Here is a 16,424-nt window from a genome sequence, read left to right as displayed (position 1 = left end):
TCAAATCATAAAAGTTCAAACCACCCTGTTCAATCTAACTTCAAAAAGCATCAATATCTGGCTGGCTCAGTTACAGATGGCGCTACAGTTGGCAATTTTTTAAAGTAATCACGCGCTTACAAAGCGGAATTTCGCGACTGACATAGGGAAGAGCTCTGGGTGGCGCTGCACGTCTTCCGCAACAAGGCGAGCGTCGAGTATCATCGCGAATTTTCTAGATACTCTCCGCTGGTGTACGGGAACAAGCGCGGCTGAACGTCGTCGGTTAGATCTGCGCGGCTGCTCCTGCGGTGAAGGTTTGTCTGTCGCGAAGTCAAACCTACCTGTTCGGTACCGGTACCTAGCGCGAGCAGCCTTCTGAAAATGGCCAAATGGGGCGAAGGTGACCCGCGTTGGATTGTTGAAGAGCGTCCTGATGCGACGAACGTGAACAACTGGCACTGGTGAGCAGATAGTTTGGCTTTCTGCAAAGAGTGTTCTAAGTGCGCACTTCTGTTGCCTGAAACAGTACGTTAACTCCACTGTAGCCTAGCTCTAATGAGGCACCGGATGTGACATGTGCGTGCTTGCCCCACGCTTCAGAATGAATGGGCAAGTCGCTATAATCCCCTTTTTCCCCTTTAGGACTGAAAAGAATGCTTCCTCCTGGTCTAAAGACAAGCTTTCCGAGCTCCTTACCAACCTGGAAGTGAGCGATTCGAGAGGTAAGTCTTTCGAGTTACCTCCCGCTTTTTCACAGGCTTTCTCACCCTTTCTACAGGCCTTTTTGAATGTCGCCTGATCACTGTGATCGTTTAGTGTTTGTTAAAATGGTGAAATTAGTTTTCGTAACTCTGCACCGGTTTTGTTTCTGGTCAGTGCCCCTTAAGTGGCCCTGCGTGATGCACTTGGCAGCCGGCCCATTCGACCAACGTGCTGCGTAGGAGGTCTAGATTTAGTGCAGTATTGTGTAGTGTAATGGCTGGCAATCGTACGAGGGCTGCTTTGTTTTCGCGTTAGATTTGTTCAGACGACGCTTGTAGAATGGCAGTGGCTCTTATATGTGAAGCTAGTTGCTCCCCGTAAGTTGAAATAACAGCTTTTACATAGTGTCCACTGGCCCTCTGGCGAGCTTTGACAATGGAACGACTTTAGGGGGATTGGCACAACCCAGGCTTGTGCCTCAATAATAAACACCTTCATGACAGCGGATGTTATGCTGGGGCAAAAGAAAAATTGAAAGATAAGGATCTCTACTCGTGCCGCTAAAGTGTAAACGGGCAGCAAGTGATTAGTCATTTACAACGGAAATTGGTCAGATTTAGGCACCACTGGGTTTCATGTATCTGTGAGTTGGATGAAGTGAGCAAATAACGATACGCCCTCATGTCTTGACCATAGGAACTTGCAAGATAGTGGACATGCCGAGGTGCGATGGAGACGCAGTCGCCAATAACAGAAAAGCGAAGCTCATCTTCTTCTACGAGTGGGTCATCGAACTCAAGTGGGCGGGTGAGACTGATGACAGTGACGAGACCATCGAGGGAACTGTGGAGATACCCAACCTGAGCGAAGAGCACGACCCAGAGGATGTGGATGTAAGCAGCCGTTGTGCGGCCAGTTTCCACTTTTCCATAGTCACACTGACTGTGGGAAAATATGGTTGGCTCACCTATTCGTTGAGAGTGTGTCTGAAGAATGGAACCCTGTTCTGTCTTTATTTCTTTGTGAACAATTTATGGCTTAATCATTTGTTAATACAGTTACTGGCTTGCCTCAAAGTTTGATAGCTCTTGATAGACCCAGACAGATACGAAGTAGACGGCACGTCCAGCAACTTTCAACTGAAAGCGCAAGTGTTCTCTAATTTGGATCTGTCGATGTCTTTCAAGCGCTACAAGTTTTGTCATGACGAACCAACTCGTCCGAACAATGACTTTGATCAAATTCTGTGACAGTTTGTAAATACTTCCGCTGCCACAATCGTTGGCGCAGCTGTCTACCGCCATGTGCTTTTGAGCGGCGAAATAACGTGACGTGTGCAATTACTTTCAAGTTTTGACTTGAGTGTTGATGTGAAATTTGAAGGAGAATGCTGTCTAGGCTTAAAGCATTTTTTGCTCGTTATACGTGAAATAACACAGCTGAAGAACAGTACAAAAAATTGTTGTTGTTTTTGTTGTTTATTTGAACCTCAAGGGTCCCTGGTGGGACATTACATGAGGGGTGGGTGCAAGAACGGCGGTTAACAATGAAAGTTACGTGGCAATCATGACGATGACATGGCTTCCTCGATGGTAATCTTGAAATGGGCAGGATCAGGAATTAGCACTAAGCCGGAGGGAAGGTCATTCCAGTCGTGAGCTGTGTGCACAAAAAATGACTTCTGGAATGTGGTAGTGCGGGCACGATGTGGGATGACGCTGCTAGGATGGCCTTTGCGGGTTGTTCGACGTCACGGGGTTAACAATGGAAAAACCTATGATAAAGGCAGAGAGGTGAAATTCGGCGACTGGAAGCGAGAGAAGGTAGTTGTAGTTGGAACATTAAGGCGGATATGCTAGAGTATCGCGGGTAGTTTGAAAGAATAAAACGAGTGGCACGATTCTGAACAGATTCAGGGGCGGAGATAAGGTTAGACTGATGGGGGTCAAATATTGTGCATGCGTATTCAACTTTAGGTCGCATAAGTGTTCTATAAGTTAGTAATTTTAAGGAAGAAGGTGCCTTGTGCAGGTTACAATGGAGATACCCAACTGCTCGATTAGATGAATTTATTATGTGGTTAATGTGGCAAGACCATGATAAGTCACTAGTGAGGTTAATACCAAGATACTTAAAAGTTAGTGGAAAATTTTGGCGGCGGTGAAAAGAAATTTGTACAGTCTTTGTAGTATTTAGGGAAATTAGCCACGTAGTGCACCGCTGCTGTATGTTATACTTTTGTCCTGGCCTTCTTGTTGTCTTTAGGAGGTAACTATCTAATTTAATTTACCCCATTATATGAAAAACTGTCGGTGGTTATTTCCACATTTCAGTTGCTGAATCAGTGTGACTTGCTGAACCCTATTTAGAAAGATGCAGCCAGTTTAACCAAACTGCTTTTTTAGAGCGGAAGCTCTACTTCATGACCAAAGCTGCAAAACCTGGGCCATCGCTGATTGAACTTGAATAAATAAATAAAATAAATACTGGCGTGACTGGGATTCAACCCCGCGGCAGTGCGAACAGATCAGCTTTGCTGGCCACTGCAGGAGAACACTGCTATCGAGACAGCCGATCACGCCTCGTGTTAAACTGCAACACACTCTTGCATTGTGCATTGCACATCATTGCCTTCATCAACTTCCATCTGCGGTGCGAACAGATCAGATTAGCTTAAACTCAATCATACTAGTGATACAGTGTTTCATTCTTTTGGTGGTAATAACGTTGTCATGTTCGGTAGCACACTACATTTGCTTGCCTACTTGAAGTGCACTTATTTTGCATTGTGAGGAGTGACTGTCCATCTGTTTCACACATTTTATGTATAATTTAGTAGTATATTTTTATTACACAGCTTGAGTGTAGGCAAAGCTTGTGTAAGCTGAGTTGTTTAAAAGGCAGCAATTGTGTGGCATGTGTTTACTTCTGGAATGTGTCACCCAGTGGTCATCGTAAAGTTTTTAAATGTTACTTTCTAATGGGAACCCTAAAAGGAAGTAGTGACAATTATATTGTGCTGCACTCCTTGGGGCTTTTGCCCTGCAAGTGTTTTGATAAGTTACGCCGGTGTTCGACATACGTGTTAGGATCTTTCTGTTGATAACACTCAGCCTCACCACTTCACTCAAAAAACACTTGTATAATGAGGTAATGATAAGAATCTGTGCTTTGTCGCTTTTATTAAGGAATTGTGTGCAAAGAATTTGCATAAAAATGCCAAAGAGTATGTCTAGAGTTTGTGGTCATATTTGTGGTCTTTTAAAAATGAAAGTTGTTTATATGCGCAATGAGATTGGCATTCAATTAACCCTTCATGACAATAATGCACAGATTCCTGCTGCACTAGCTAATGACAGTGGCTTCAAATTCTCCCTAGAGCCCAGACTGGGCTCCGTAAACTTTTTTCTTTTGTTTGAAAGCTGGGCACACATTTGAAAGTTCTTTATTTCACCCAGTGACCAGCGTCCAAAACCATGACACAGTCTCTGTAACATGTTTCTCGGTGAAGATTTCTAGCTAGAGTACCAAGGATGGTTGGAGTGCTGGAAACTGTGTGTGCATTCTCAAAGGTCATACTTAGACTTGTCAGGCCCTGCATACATTATAATGCACATCTGTCATTTACGCGATTTTTAAAAACCACTTCTGCAGCTTGAGTGCTGCTGGCAGTCATAGAGAGAACTCACTGCATTCTCACATAGTCATCTCCTCAAGAACTGTGTAATAACAAGGCACCGTGAGCAGCCTTCCAAGTTGGTTCATCTGTCTTGATCAGATTTCTGCTCCCAGCAGCCAAATAGCTTTCAAGTTTCTCATGCTTTACCGTGAGATTGTCATTTTGATTTAGATATACATTCTGTTGTGCATGTCTTTAGCTAAATTTACTTCATAAGATGTTGCGTTCTCTTGTAGGCCCCGAAACCCGTAGTAGAGAGCATGGAGAAGACTTATAAAGGAAGAACTTTTGACCTACAGGCGCAGAATTGTGTATATTCATGGGAACACTCAGACTTTAGAAATGTATTTGTATTAAGGCTGACCAGCCAATCTTTTGCTGTGGCCTGACAAGGTTAGAGGGACATGCATCACTGTATAAATTCTTTTCACTGAGACAGTTGCTAAGGGCAGTTATTACTTCGAAAGCTCACCTCATAGTTTAAGGGAAATTAGCGCTGCCTTTGAAACATACCAGCAACGACAGATGTACTAAATTGTGTCATCTTACTGTTGCAGGTGACGGTGACAGTCTCGTCATCGAGCGATAAGGCTGATGCACTGAAGGAACTGATGAGAAGCAAAGGCACCGATCTGATCCGGGAAAGGCTGGCGGCCTATATATCGGCACTTAAAAAAGGTACGATGTCTGTTGTGTCCACTGTATAAGTGAATTGGTTGTATAAGTGAATTGGTTTTTCATCTAGCTTTGAGTAACTAACGTTATTTGGTCTGTATTTTACTTTAAACAACAGGCTGGTATTTATTTCACCTGCTTGTCTAAACGTTCTCTCATGGTGGTGTATTGTTTTTTGAAATCCTAAATCCCGTGCGGGTGTTGTAACGTTGTGAACGGTTCAGTGAAAATGTTGTAACACTCATTAAAGCTGCTAACTGGGCGAGTTGGTATTGATTCATATTTGAACAGCGCAATAAAACAACGGGGCACAACGAAGAAAGGACACCACAAGCGCTGACTCGCAACTAGATTTTTAATACACGTCCAAGCATCTTAAGTACTAAGAACGCCAAACACAAACAAGAGGGAAAAACCAAAAGAAATACGACACAAAGCTGCTAATCATGCCCACAAAGGTGACAATCAGCACGAGCGCGAGACTACACATCTTGGCCGGATAAAAACATCTCTTTATCAGTTAGTGTGACAGAAGGATCACTAATGCAGCTATCAGGTTCCAAGCGGATGTGAAAAGCCTCCAAAATTTCCCGCGTTAGGCTGTCATTATGTTTTCCTAGGATGATGGTGTTAGACAGCAGAGGGGTGCAAGTACCTTCTCTCCAGTGGTGGGCAAGGTTACAAGAAGACCCATTATCTCGGGACCTGTGGTGCTCACTAAGACGAGCGTTGATGCAACGTCCTGTCTGGCCAATATAACTCAACCCGCAAGTGCACGGAAGAAAAAGACTGGGGGTTGTCAGACCAACCATAAGAGCCCTTTTGTGCCCTGTAATGTGGGGGTTGTCTACAGGATTCCGTGCACTTGCGGGTTGAGTTATATTGGCCAGACAGGACGTTGCATCAACGCTCGTCTTAGTGAGCACCACAGGTCCCGAGATAATGGGTCTTCTTGTAACCTTGCCCGCCACTGGAGAGAAGGTACTTGCACCCCTCTGTTGTCTAACACCGTCATCCTAGGAAAACATAATGACAGCCTAACGCGGGAAATTTTGGAGGCTTTTCACATCCGCTTGGAACCTGATAGCTGCATTAGTGATCCTTCTGTCACACTAACTGATAAAGAGATGATGTTTTTATCCAGCCAAGATGTGTAGTCTCGCGCTCGTGCTGATTGTCACCTTTGTGGGCATGATTAGCAGCTTTGTGTCGTTTTTCTTTTGGTTTTTCCCTCTTGTTTGTGTTTGGCGTTCTTAGTATTTAAGATGCTTGGACGTGTGTTAAAAATCTAGTTGCGAGTCAGCGCTTGTGGTGTCCTTTCTTCGTTGTGTTCCGTTGTTTTATTGCGCTGTTCAAATATGAATGTTGTAACACAGTGTGCAGATTTGTTAAGTTTGCAATTTTCGTGCGAGTGTCGACTGACGTTGTTGGAATGGTGCTTATTGCCCACACGGGCAAATTTTGTTTTGTCTATTGCCCTGTCTACAAAAGCATGACGTGTGAAATTTTGCATAAAATAAGAATAAGTTTTGTAGCTTTCCAACAGGAGAAGGCAGTCACGTTTTCTATATGTCTTGGTTGAGTGTTTGTTATATTCTGTTCCTTTCAAACAATAAATCTGTTGTGTAGTTGTGAGAGCTAATTATTTTTCTCACTGTCTGCAGAATTCTCTCAGGGAATGATTTTGCCTACAAAAACCGATTCCATCAACCAGGTGAAGTCTACGGGCACCACTACAATCAACTACAAGAAAACAGTATGTAGCCAAGCTGAGCATGCGAGTTCATGAGCATGTTTAAATAACATGGCGGACTTTCTTTTTTTTGCACGGTGGGTTTGGCTATGCTGCCTTGGGCTATTTTAGCTGTACTTCTGTACAACGTTAGTTCTAAACAATTCACGCCTACTGGTATTGGTTTTGAGAAAAGCAAAGGGTGCAGTAACTGGCTCACTTCTCGGTGGATAACTGAACCGTGCCTTGGGGGAAGGGATAAAGGAGGGTGTGGAAGAAGGAAAATGGAAACAGAGGCCATAGTGAAGGGGTCCGCACTAATTTTGACAACCTGGGGTCCATTCACGCGCACAGACATCACACAGAGCACTGGCATCATTTGCATTTCGCTTCCATTGAAACGTGGCCACCTTGACCCTGGGATGGCCATGGCCCTCAGGCTTGGCAGCCAAGAGCCCTAACCACCGAGTCACCAGGCTGGCTAATTCAGGCATATTCAGTTCAGGATTCCTGTGCTCAGCATTAAGGTAGCACTGTTTTAAAGCTGTGTTGACTGTGCTTTGAAAAGCTCTTAACAAAGTCGTGTGTGCAAAAGTACTTGAACTTGGTCAAATGTGGCAAAAACATGGAAAAAGTATACAAAAAAAAATTACCGGCTGCACTAAGCACGAACTTCATTAGAGGAAAACTGGAATATACAAACTGGTTCACATGTTTATAGCTGTCATTCCTCCAAGTGTCAGCTTTGAGGCGAAATAATTGCACTTTCCACAGCCGGTCAAGTCAGCGGTCATGATTGTGGTGCCACTGTGAAGAGCAATCACGCGAAGATGTGAATAAGCGGTAGACTTGACAGGTGCTGCACGTAACGCTTGATCTTTGTTCATGTTTTGTTCTCTGATAGCAGAGCTTCCAGTTCCTTCTTTTTTTCCATTTTTTTTTTCGGTTGGTGACGAATGGATTCTATGAGAGGATTGTGGCCCGGGCGTCGGCTTCTTGCACCTCATCCATACTCTAAGATTTGTTGAATGAGCTGCTTCCTGAAAGCTAGCTGACCAAATTTGGTGTTGTGGGCAAGCTCTGGAACATCAGGATCGATGAACTTTGATTGATGTGGTTCAAAAGCCAGAGCACTTTCCCAGTCTTGCCAATAGATGCAGCCGCCACTGAATCCTCTGGGCCCGCTACGTGCAGAAAAACAAGCACAGCGAAAAACTGATTTCGGCAAGTGTTATTTGATGGCTGATGGCCAAAATAGATGATTCCTGTATTTCAATAGAGATATAGTCACGGCAGGTCAACAATTCCCATGTGCATGATGATTCCAATGAACTTGTCCAACGGATTCACCTCTTCCCATGAGCCGTCATGCCGAACGTATGTTTGCCTGTCCAAAAACTTCATCAAAGCATACTTATTAGTGTTTTCATACAGTCTTCATCACCTCCACCGTGAAGAACATCAAGAAGTCGAGAGGTCGAGCGAACCTCCGAACGCCGCTCCGCAGCGATGCACCGACATGGACACCTGGCCGTCATCTCGGTTGAAAAAGTGCGACGCGATCTTGAGCATTTGGCAAACTGTCTTGGCCATATATTGTGAAGGCCCGGAAGCACAAAAATAAACCACTCTCAACAGTTACAAACCACATGCACCACAGAAAACACAGAGCGAATGAAAACAAAACTTGCATGCAAATACACGCTGCCGTTCCAGGCCCCTGAGACAGTCTCTCTGTTGGAACTGAAATCCGATGCTTGTGCTTCATTGTCTGACTTATCACCACTGCTTTCATCGCAAAAACCGGAACCGAAACCAGCCGAAGCACTTGGTGTCGGATTTCGATTTCGAGGAGTGCGCAGCAACACGGACGCCATGTTCGCCGACTGACGCTGCTGCGGCAGTTAAATGTTTAATTTTTCATGGCACCCCCTCACATTCTAAACTGAAAACAAAAACTGCAATTATGAACTTGGTTCTATACAAACAACCTAGATGGCGCAGCGTGTCCGCAAGTGGTGAAATTATTTTTCGGCGGCTTTTTCAAAACGTCGATCATATGTGCCCGGTTGCCTATGGCGAAAAAGTTAAGAACCGCTAACCAATCACCGCTGCTGTATCTAATGTTTTTAGTAATCCTGTGGTACCATGGCATGTTGTCGGTTTGCTTAACTTTAAGGGGGGAGTTGGGTCTTGAAAAAAAGTTATTAATGTGGTCACAGTTATAACATCTTTAGGGAACGTGCATTTTTGTGTGCCAATTACAAATATGTCATTTAATTTGATGTAAAACAATTCCTTGAGCAGTTATGCAGTTGTATAAGTTTTTTGTGAAGAGCTTTTAAGAAAATTTGCTGCAGGAAACTTGCTGAAATGTATGTTATCGGCTCTCTTAGCATAAAGGAATGGAATAAAGGTAAACTTGTCTTCCTGCCTGTAATAAAAAGTTGAGTTAATAGTGTTTTGAAGCTGCCACATCAGAAATGCGAAGAAAAGTTTGAATTTCTGTTTATGGAGTGTCTGCTTCAATACTCTATTATTCAAGTTGTATGATAGGCAGGATCACAATTTTACCCTTATTGCATTCCTTTATGTCACGAGAACACAAGGCGTACATTTTAGACCATTCCCCGCTGCAAACTTTTTGAGAGCTCTTCACAAGAAACTTGCATAACAATTACATAAGTGCTCAAGAAACTGTTTTACATGAAATTAAATTATATATTTAGAATGGTATGCAAAAATGCATGTTCCCTGCAGATTTCATAACTGTGACTGCATTAATAAAAATCTTTTTCAAGGCCAGGCTATGTCCTTTTGAAAAAAAATTAGGTGCTCTGCAGAAGTGCTTGTATTGTGTGATAGATTGTCAGAATATAGGTTTAGAGACAGTGCTAAACCAGAATAACCTCATTTACTAATGTGAATGCTTCTTTATTCTGCCCGTCATCATCCCTGCCATTGATTCTAGCAGATTTGAGTGGTTTGGTTGGGAACTGCAGGCCATTTACCAAATTTAGCATTGCCCTTTCTGCCGCCGCAGTGGCTGAGTGGTTATGGCGCTTGGCTGCAGGCCCGAAAGACGCAGGTTCGATTCTGGCCGCAGCGGTCGAATTTCGATGGAGGCGAAATTCTAGAGGCCTATGTACTATGCGATGTCAGTGCACGTTAAAGAACCGTAGGTGGTTGAAATTTCTGGAGCCCTTCACTACGGCGTCTCTCATAGCCAGAGTTGCTTTGGGATGTTAAACCCCCACAAACCATAAACCATTGCCTTTTCTCTTCGTCTTTGTAGCCACTAAATGGGTCATCAGGTGACAGGTCATTAGTGAACGCCAAGGTGGACACCACAACCATCACACAGCAGGAGACATTCAAGTGCACGGCCGAAGAGCTTTACAGAGCCCTGACTGTCAAGGAGGTAAGTTGTTGCAGCCAGGTCGCTTTAGTAAGGCCACAGATTGCACATTCCCTACACCTCTGGTTAGAGTCTCAATTCAGTGAAATTTATACCAGCAGTTGTCACTGCTAAATTGTCTGTGGTCACCAACTTTCTCTAGTGTTTTTAGTTGTTGGTTTTATTGCCTTACCAAAAACTATTCTGTGTGACATTTTGTGCCCATTTCCTGCGTTTTATATTCCTATTATGTATTGTCTTTTTAGACCTTAAATGGTATGTAATTAAACGGTGGTGTCTGGCTGCATGCTGCAAGAAATATGAGAGATGAATTGTAAAACTGATACAAACCGATTGCTCCAGCATGGCCTGTGTGGCTGACTTGAATGAATCACAGTGGCTTATATACTTGTTGAGGAGTGGGCACTTCTGTTGCAAAAACTATGGCCATGTTGGTGTAGTCAGGCTTGATTGATGACATCGAGCCATTTTTATTGAAGTAGTTAGCAGTGAAACAAACGTGTTAAGTTCACAAAAATTTGTCTCCGACAGATGGTGCAAGCATTTAGCCAAGGCTCTTGTGTGTTGGAATTGGAGAAAGGAGGCAAGTTTGAGTTGTTTGGAGGCAACGTCAATGGGACTTTCTTGGAGCTGGTGAGTTCCTTGTTTCGGAGTTGTGGCTGGTGGATAATGCCAAGTTGTCATCCAGTATGTTGACATAGTAGTAGAAAAGGTTTGCAGTATGACTACATTTGCTCCATTTATACCTACATTTAATATTTTTGAAAATCTTCACAACAGTTCTCAGTCCTACTCCTTTGTCAGCATTAAAAAAAAGAAAAATGAAGTGCTTACGTGGGACTTTAGTCGGTGCGCTCGGTTCTTGAAGAACAGGCAAGTGCTACAGACAGCGTAGTAACTAAAAAGACAGGACGTATATGCAACTGCTTTTACTAAGTGCCTAACATGCTTTTGTTGGCATGTTAGTGTAAGTAGAATAGAGTTGCAGAGTATTTTATCACGTCCGTGCATGTCCTTCATCTACTGTGCAATATGGTAGGAGATAGGTGACTCGAGAGCTGTTCAGCTATGTTTGGCAATGGATTTTATGAAGCCAGCCTTTTCTTTTCTGCTACTCCAGCCAGTTATTTGTACATTCAAGAACGTTCACTGCCAGTGTAACAACATTGGGTAGGCTGTTTGGTCTGTGGTGCGAGCTGGCTCCTCGAACTAGCTTGCTTGGTTGTCTTTATGTTTGCAGCACCTTGTCAAATGGCCATGTGTGAATATTTGAAGTTTTCCAAAAAACAAATCGATTACCTTCTTATTCGATTCGGTGAACGAATCATACATGTTATAAATTATTTTAAGCTGTTCGAATATATTTTCAAGTGTTCCAGAAACAGTGCTGTGATACAGTCTGTTCGCGTGCCAACGTTAATAATGCACTTAACAGTATGCGGCCTCCAGACCAAATATCCGAGGCTTTGGTTCATGTCTCATGCCCCTCTCATCTGCTGAGATGGGGGCTAGTTCGTTCACTGTAGTCAGCAGTAACAAGACTTATTCCTAACATGTATCACGTGGTGGCCCTAGAATTAATATTTTGACGCTGCCTTGCTTCTTTTGGCAGCTGTAGCTACAGCTGCACGAGTTATAGTGCTTTACCGCAGTGCCACCACTAGCGCTTCACTGTTTCTGCTCGTGCGACAAAAGTCTAATACATATAATACTCTTAATGTTTTTACCTTTTTATTTATATTCAACTTGGTTCATTTAAAGGGCCCATGACAGCCTATTTTCACGCATACCCTGCTTATCACATTTAATTCTCAACACGTTAAGTTAAAATTCCGCCAAGTTTCTGTTGATTCTGTGCGGTAAATATTTTAAAAACGAATTTTTCCCATTTCTTCTACGAACTGCTTGCTGGTCTGGCAACCTCCGATCGCCGACGTCACTGGGGCATACCTGCCCCGCATTGTCTGCTGCGCGCTGTTGAGGTGCTCGCATGCACACCGTTGACGGCGGTCGCTCGAAGAGTTTTCTTTTTTTAGCTTATCTAAATAAAATACATTTTCCGTGTTTATTTTCGGAAGCCTTCAGCTTAGTACGCGAGCCGAGTGATTCTTGGGCAAGCGGACTTGCTAGTGGCGCCCGTTTTGTAATTGTTGAGGAAACAGAAATCGATGGACCCCTGCTTTGCGCTCGGAAACATGTTTTTTTTTATGTTATGAGTGTGGTCTCTCTTGAGCAGTCAGGTGCTTCCGTACGTGAAAAGCGGCACGTGCCGTGCATGCCTTCGTTGATGTGCGCCGTGAAAGCCGTGGCGTTTTGTAGCTGGCTACCAATTTCTTGTCAGCTATTCAGCAGCTCGATAATTAAACTCAAATTATCCCAAGGTGGCACTAGAGTAACCTTGAAGCAGGAAAGGAGCAGCGAAAAGTGCTGAATGAGACGACTTTCCCGCTGCATGTGTGCATTTGTAAGTCGAACATACATTCCCTTCGGCTCGTAGAACCCGTTTGCAGGAACCAAGCCGCTTGCAAAACCCTACGCGACTCTAATGCTTTCACTGCTTTCACGAAAGGGGCCGGCGGTCCACCGTCGGCCGAAATTTAAGAATCTGGCAAGAGTTCCCTGCTGGTTACTAAGAAAGTGTGAAGATATGAAATGCAGCCGCTCGTTTCGCTTTTTTTTTATACGGATAAGGTACATAAGCGCAGTTTTTTGGGCCGTCTATTCACTGGGAGTCAAGCTTTCGCTCGGCCGCACAAGCCCAGGCGACAACGGCGAGCGACGAGCGGCACCGCCGTGCAACGTTTTCTGCCTGTGTCGCTTGTCTCGCCAATAGGTGCTATGCGCAGGAACCAAATGAAAGCACATCTTCGCTGGTGCACGCACATCGTGTATGTCGCTGTGGCTAGCATGATCAGGTCCAATAAGTTTTGAAGTTCTTAAGTTTATAGAATGTCATACTAACTAGCCTTCAACCACACTCTGCCAGTTCCCACTAAGTTCACTCTTTACACTACTGCGAGACGGGGTCGTCGGTCGGGCTGGCGTCGTCGTCGTCGGTCTAGCGAGACAGACCGGTGCGTCAGCGACGGCATTTGCATACCAACCGACCGCCGATCGCCGTCGCATCGGCCTGGTGTGACCGGACCCTACCTATACCGAAGAGTAACTGCGTTACTGTTATTAACGCTTTTGTGGCACCAGTCACTCATATATGGGGGGCGACTGCTACTTCGATCGCCCGCGAAAGTACAGGGGGGGATGGGACCTTGCTGCGCACATTGCAGCAGTGAGAGTAGACGACGTTGCTCTGAGTTGGCCCTAGTAACGTCACGAGAGCATTCAGTATGGCGGTCGCTGCCGGTGGGAGGAGTTCCCCGTTCTCAATTTTGATTGCATTTTTTGGAATATACAGCGTGTCCAGGGCAGCCAAATTTCGGAAACTGAATTGTAAGCTCTTGTATTAGTTACTGAAGCACAAAACTACGATATGAAGAACGACCATGTCATGGCCCCTTTAATGTTCTATTCATATTCGATTCGGTTGTGAGCTACAATGCTATTCACATTTGACTCATTTTTTGAAAAGTGCTTTTCGTGCGCCCCTAAAATAACTGCCAGCTGTAAGCCTCCTCCATCTTACTTCAAATTCTCGTTAATGGTGCCTGTGAGCTGCTGTGCTTTGTCGGAGCTTCTTTATTTGTTTGGCGAGTTCAGGTTCACTCGAATAAACAATTTTCTTTGCACAAGTTTGTTGCGCTTCATCTCATTCTTCGATCATCACTGTGTTATGGCTATGTTGGCTTAAAGCCAAGCAGCTGTAGTGAGATGTTGCTTCCTTAGCCCTGCAGCGTACTGAGTATGCAGTGTTGGAGAGTCTATCATACATGTAGTACAGTTTTCTTCGTCATTAGTGACAACAAACACTGTTTGCGCAGGTTCCAGACAAGAGGATCCGCATGCGGTGGCGATTTGGCAGCTGGCCTCAAGGGCACTTCTCTGAGGTGACCATCGACATTAATCAGAAAGACGACTGCACCGAGCTGACCCTGACGCAGGAGGGGGTGCCACAGGGAGAGGCTGACCGCACGCGAGACGGCTGGCAGCGTCACTATTGGGACAGCCTGAAGAGAACATTTGGTTTTGGAGCTATCCTGCTCTAAAGTGAAGGCGACGACAGTGCCTGCGCACATGAGGGAGGACAGTTGGTTCCGGAATGCTCCTGACGTGTTGAAGCCACTTCGTATGGATGCTGTGGAAATGTGGGTTGTGCGCTGCAGGCTTGTGCAACATGCTTGTTGTGTTCGCGACGTGGCTGTGCTCCGAATGGGATTTCTGAAGGTATTGGATTGTCGTGCCTATCGGGAACTTTGGCAGACGAATGGGGTCTCTGAACTAGCTAACGTGCACATTTCTACTGCTTCTCATTTTGCATCGCTTGCTCTGAGGACTGCATCACGTCTCATTAATGATGGTATGCGCGCCTCACGGAGTTTGTTTCGTCCCTCATTTTTTCTAACAGCCTTAATTCACTGCCGAATCGAAAACGTTACTGAAGCTGAAAGCTTTCAGCGGCTAAGATGATTGAAGTCACTCGTTTTGTGGCACATTTACAAGCAGGTTTGCTGCACAACTTACAAACTGTCTTGCAGCTTGCGTGGGTAATGACCTGAAACCAGTGGCTGTGTGTTGGTTTGTGATTTAGCTAAGTTCTGCTTTTCTCCCCTGTGCTTTCAGGCTGTTTGTGCCTCTCCATGTCTAAGAGTCCTATGACATTTGTATGACTGGTCATGTGTCACTAGTGCTGGTTTCAACACATTTCATACACAGCATTTCTAACTGCATAGAGCCACGACACGTAAACAAACGCAGCAGGCAACTCTGTTCTGCTCCTCAGACATTGTCCATTTGCTTGGAGGCTATCCAGCTCCTGTGATAAGTCCCAAAACATTTGTGTTCAAGTGTTATTGGAAGGGTGTAAATAAAGTCTACATATATAGGCCTCTGCTGTGGTGTGTGCAAAATTAACTGCACAAGTTCTTTGGAGCAGTCTGTGCGATGCTATGTCAAATTTCGCTTCACTATTTGAAAGCTGTACAGTGATTTAGCATTTTTTTTAAACGGGAAGATCGTGAGGCTTTCATATCGGGAAAATCGTCAATGACCAACGGGTGTATAAGCTGTACACTTCATTGTGTGGGATACTGTAGAGTCCACTTACAACGGACCTGAAAGTCACGCGGATTACGTTCATTGTATCCGAAGTTTGTAGTAAGTGGACTTACCCTAGTACGGCCAGAAAATACACTTTGACAAAAGTGCTGTTTATTTCTTTAAACGTACCATTGATCTACGTTTGTTTCATCGAGACACTATCAAACCGCTTTCTACAAGCTCTCAACTGCGGTCATGTGCTGCAGGCCGAAACCTTTGCTGCGTACGAGCGATTGAAGCGTTCATGGCAGATGAGTGTAGTAGTTCTATGCATCCTCATCTTCGTTCCTCTACAAAGTTGTAAGGATGTAGCGACGAAGCTACCATTACACGCGTGTCTGCCATCTGTGCACTGCCTGCATGCGTCGGCAGCGTGGAAGACTAAGCTTGAATGGCACTGGCGATGTACGCCATGACTGGGTGGGCCAGGAGTGCCTTTCTCGACTAGTATTCAAACATCTCAAATCGCCGTCATTGGTTGGTCACTGGCTGTGTGCAGTGGTTTTGCTTTCAATGCTGCCCCCTTGTCGCATTTGCCAGGCTTCTGCTTCCAGTTCAGATGCTTTACCCAACCAGCACATGTACACACACCAATTGATCTTTTAGCTTGTTGGGGTGTGCTTGGCTGGCAGTTAACTACAGTTTCGATGCCCCATTTTTTGTTGTTTTTTGGCGGTCGGCACTTTATTTGGGAGGATCATGGGAGCTTGGAGACGCTCTTCGGTCTCCTTGCTGACTGGAAACTCATGTTTTTTGACAGCAGTGGCGAGTTTACAGTACCTCCTAGTTCGTTATAACCAAGTGAAGTTGCCACGGTTGTTCGTTTTATCTGAGACGCAATTCCATAGCCATAATACGTACTTTGACAGTAGCCCCACCCTTGTTCGTAAAAAGCGAATGTTCCTTATAACAGCGGTCGTTACAAATGGGCTCTACGGTTAATTTTTTAATTGGTAACACATACTGAAAACATGCATTATGACCTCTGTACCTTAAGTTGGTGTATGGTCTGCATTGTGGCTCAA

The 16,424-nt window shown here is 44.6% G+C and overlaps 1 protein-coding gene across 1 annotated transcript; it reads left to right on the top strand.

Annotated features, from left to right (window-relative positions):
- The first annotated feature begins 155 nt into the window (after window positions 1-155).
- Window positions 156-15,187, top strand: LOC144133347 (activator of 90 kDa heat shock protein ATPase homolog 1). The gene is made up of 8 exons (XM_077666361.1): window positions 156-443; window positions 625-704; window positions 1,381-1,577; window positions 4,921-5,041; window positions 6,703-6,794; window positions 10,066-10,191; window positions 10,720-10,821; window positions 14,124-15,187. The coding sequence occupies exons 1-8, from the start codon at window positions 364-366 to the stop codon at window positions 14,346-14,348; spliced, it is 1,023 nt and encodes a 340-aa protein (XP_077522487.1). The 5' UTR covers window positions 156-363; the 3' UTR covers window positions 14,349-15,187.
- Window positions 15,188-16,424: the final 1,237 nt, after the last annotated feature.

This window comes from Amblyomma americanum, chromosome 5, assembly GCF_052857255.1.
Source record: "Amblyomma americanum isolate KBUSLIRL-KWMA chromosome 5, ASM5285725v1, whole genome shotgun sequence".
Lineage (NCBI taxonomy): Eukaryota > Metazoa > Arthropoda > Arachnida > Ixodida > Ixodidae > Amblyomma > Amblyomma americanum.
The sequence above is the reverse complement of the archived record's forward strand: the minus strand, read 5'-3'. Positions and strand labels throughout refer to the sequence as shown.

Bases quoted from the DNA above. Each gene is read 5' to 3' on its own strand.
- LOC144133347 (XM_077666361.1), top strand. From the start codon at position 364: ATGGCCAAATGGGGCGAAGGTGACCCGCGTTGGATTGTTGAAGAGCGT. The intron at 5,042-6,702 runs GTACGATGTCTG...CACTGTCTGCAG, and splicing joins TATATCGGCACTTAAAAAAG to AATTCTCTCAGGGAATGATT. The intron at 6,795-10,065 runs GTATGTAGCCAA...TCGTCTTTGTAG, and splicing joins CAATCAACTACAAGAAAACA to CCACTAAATGGGTCATCAGG.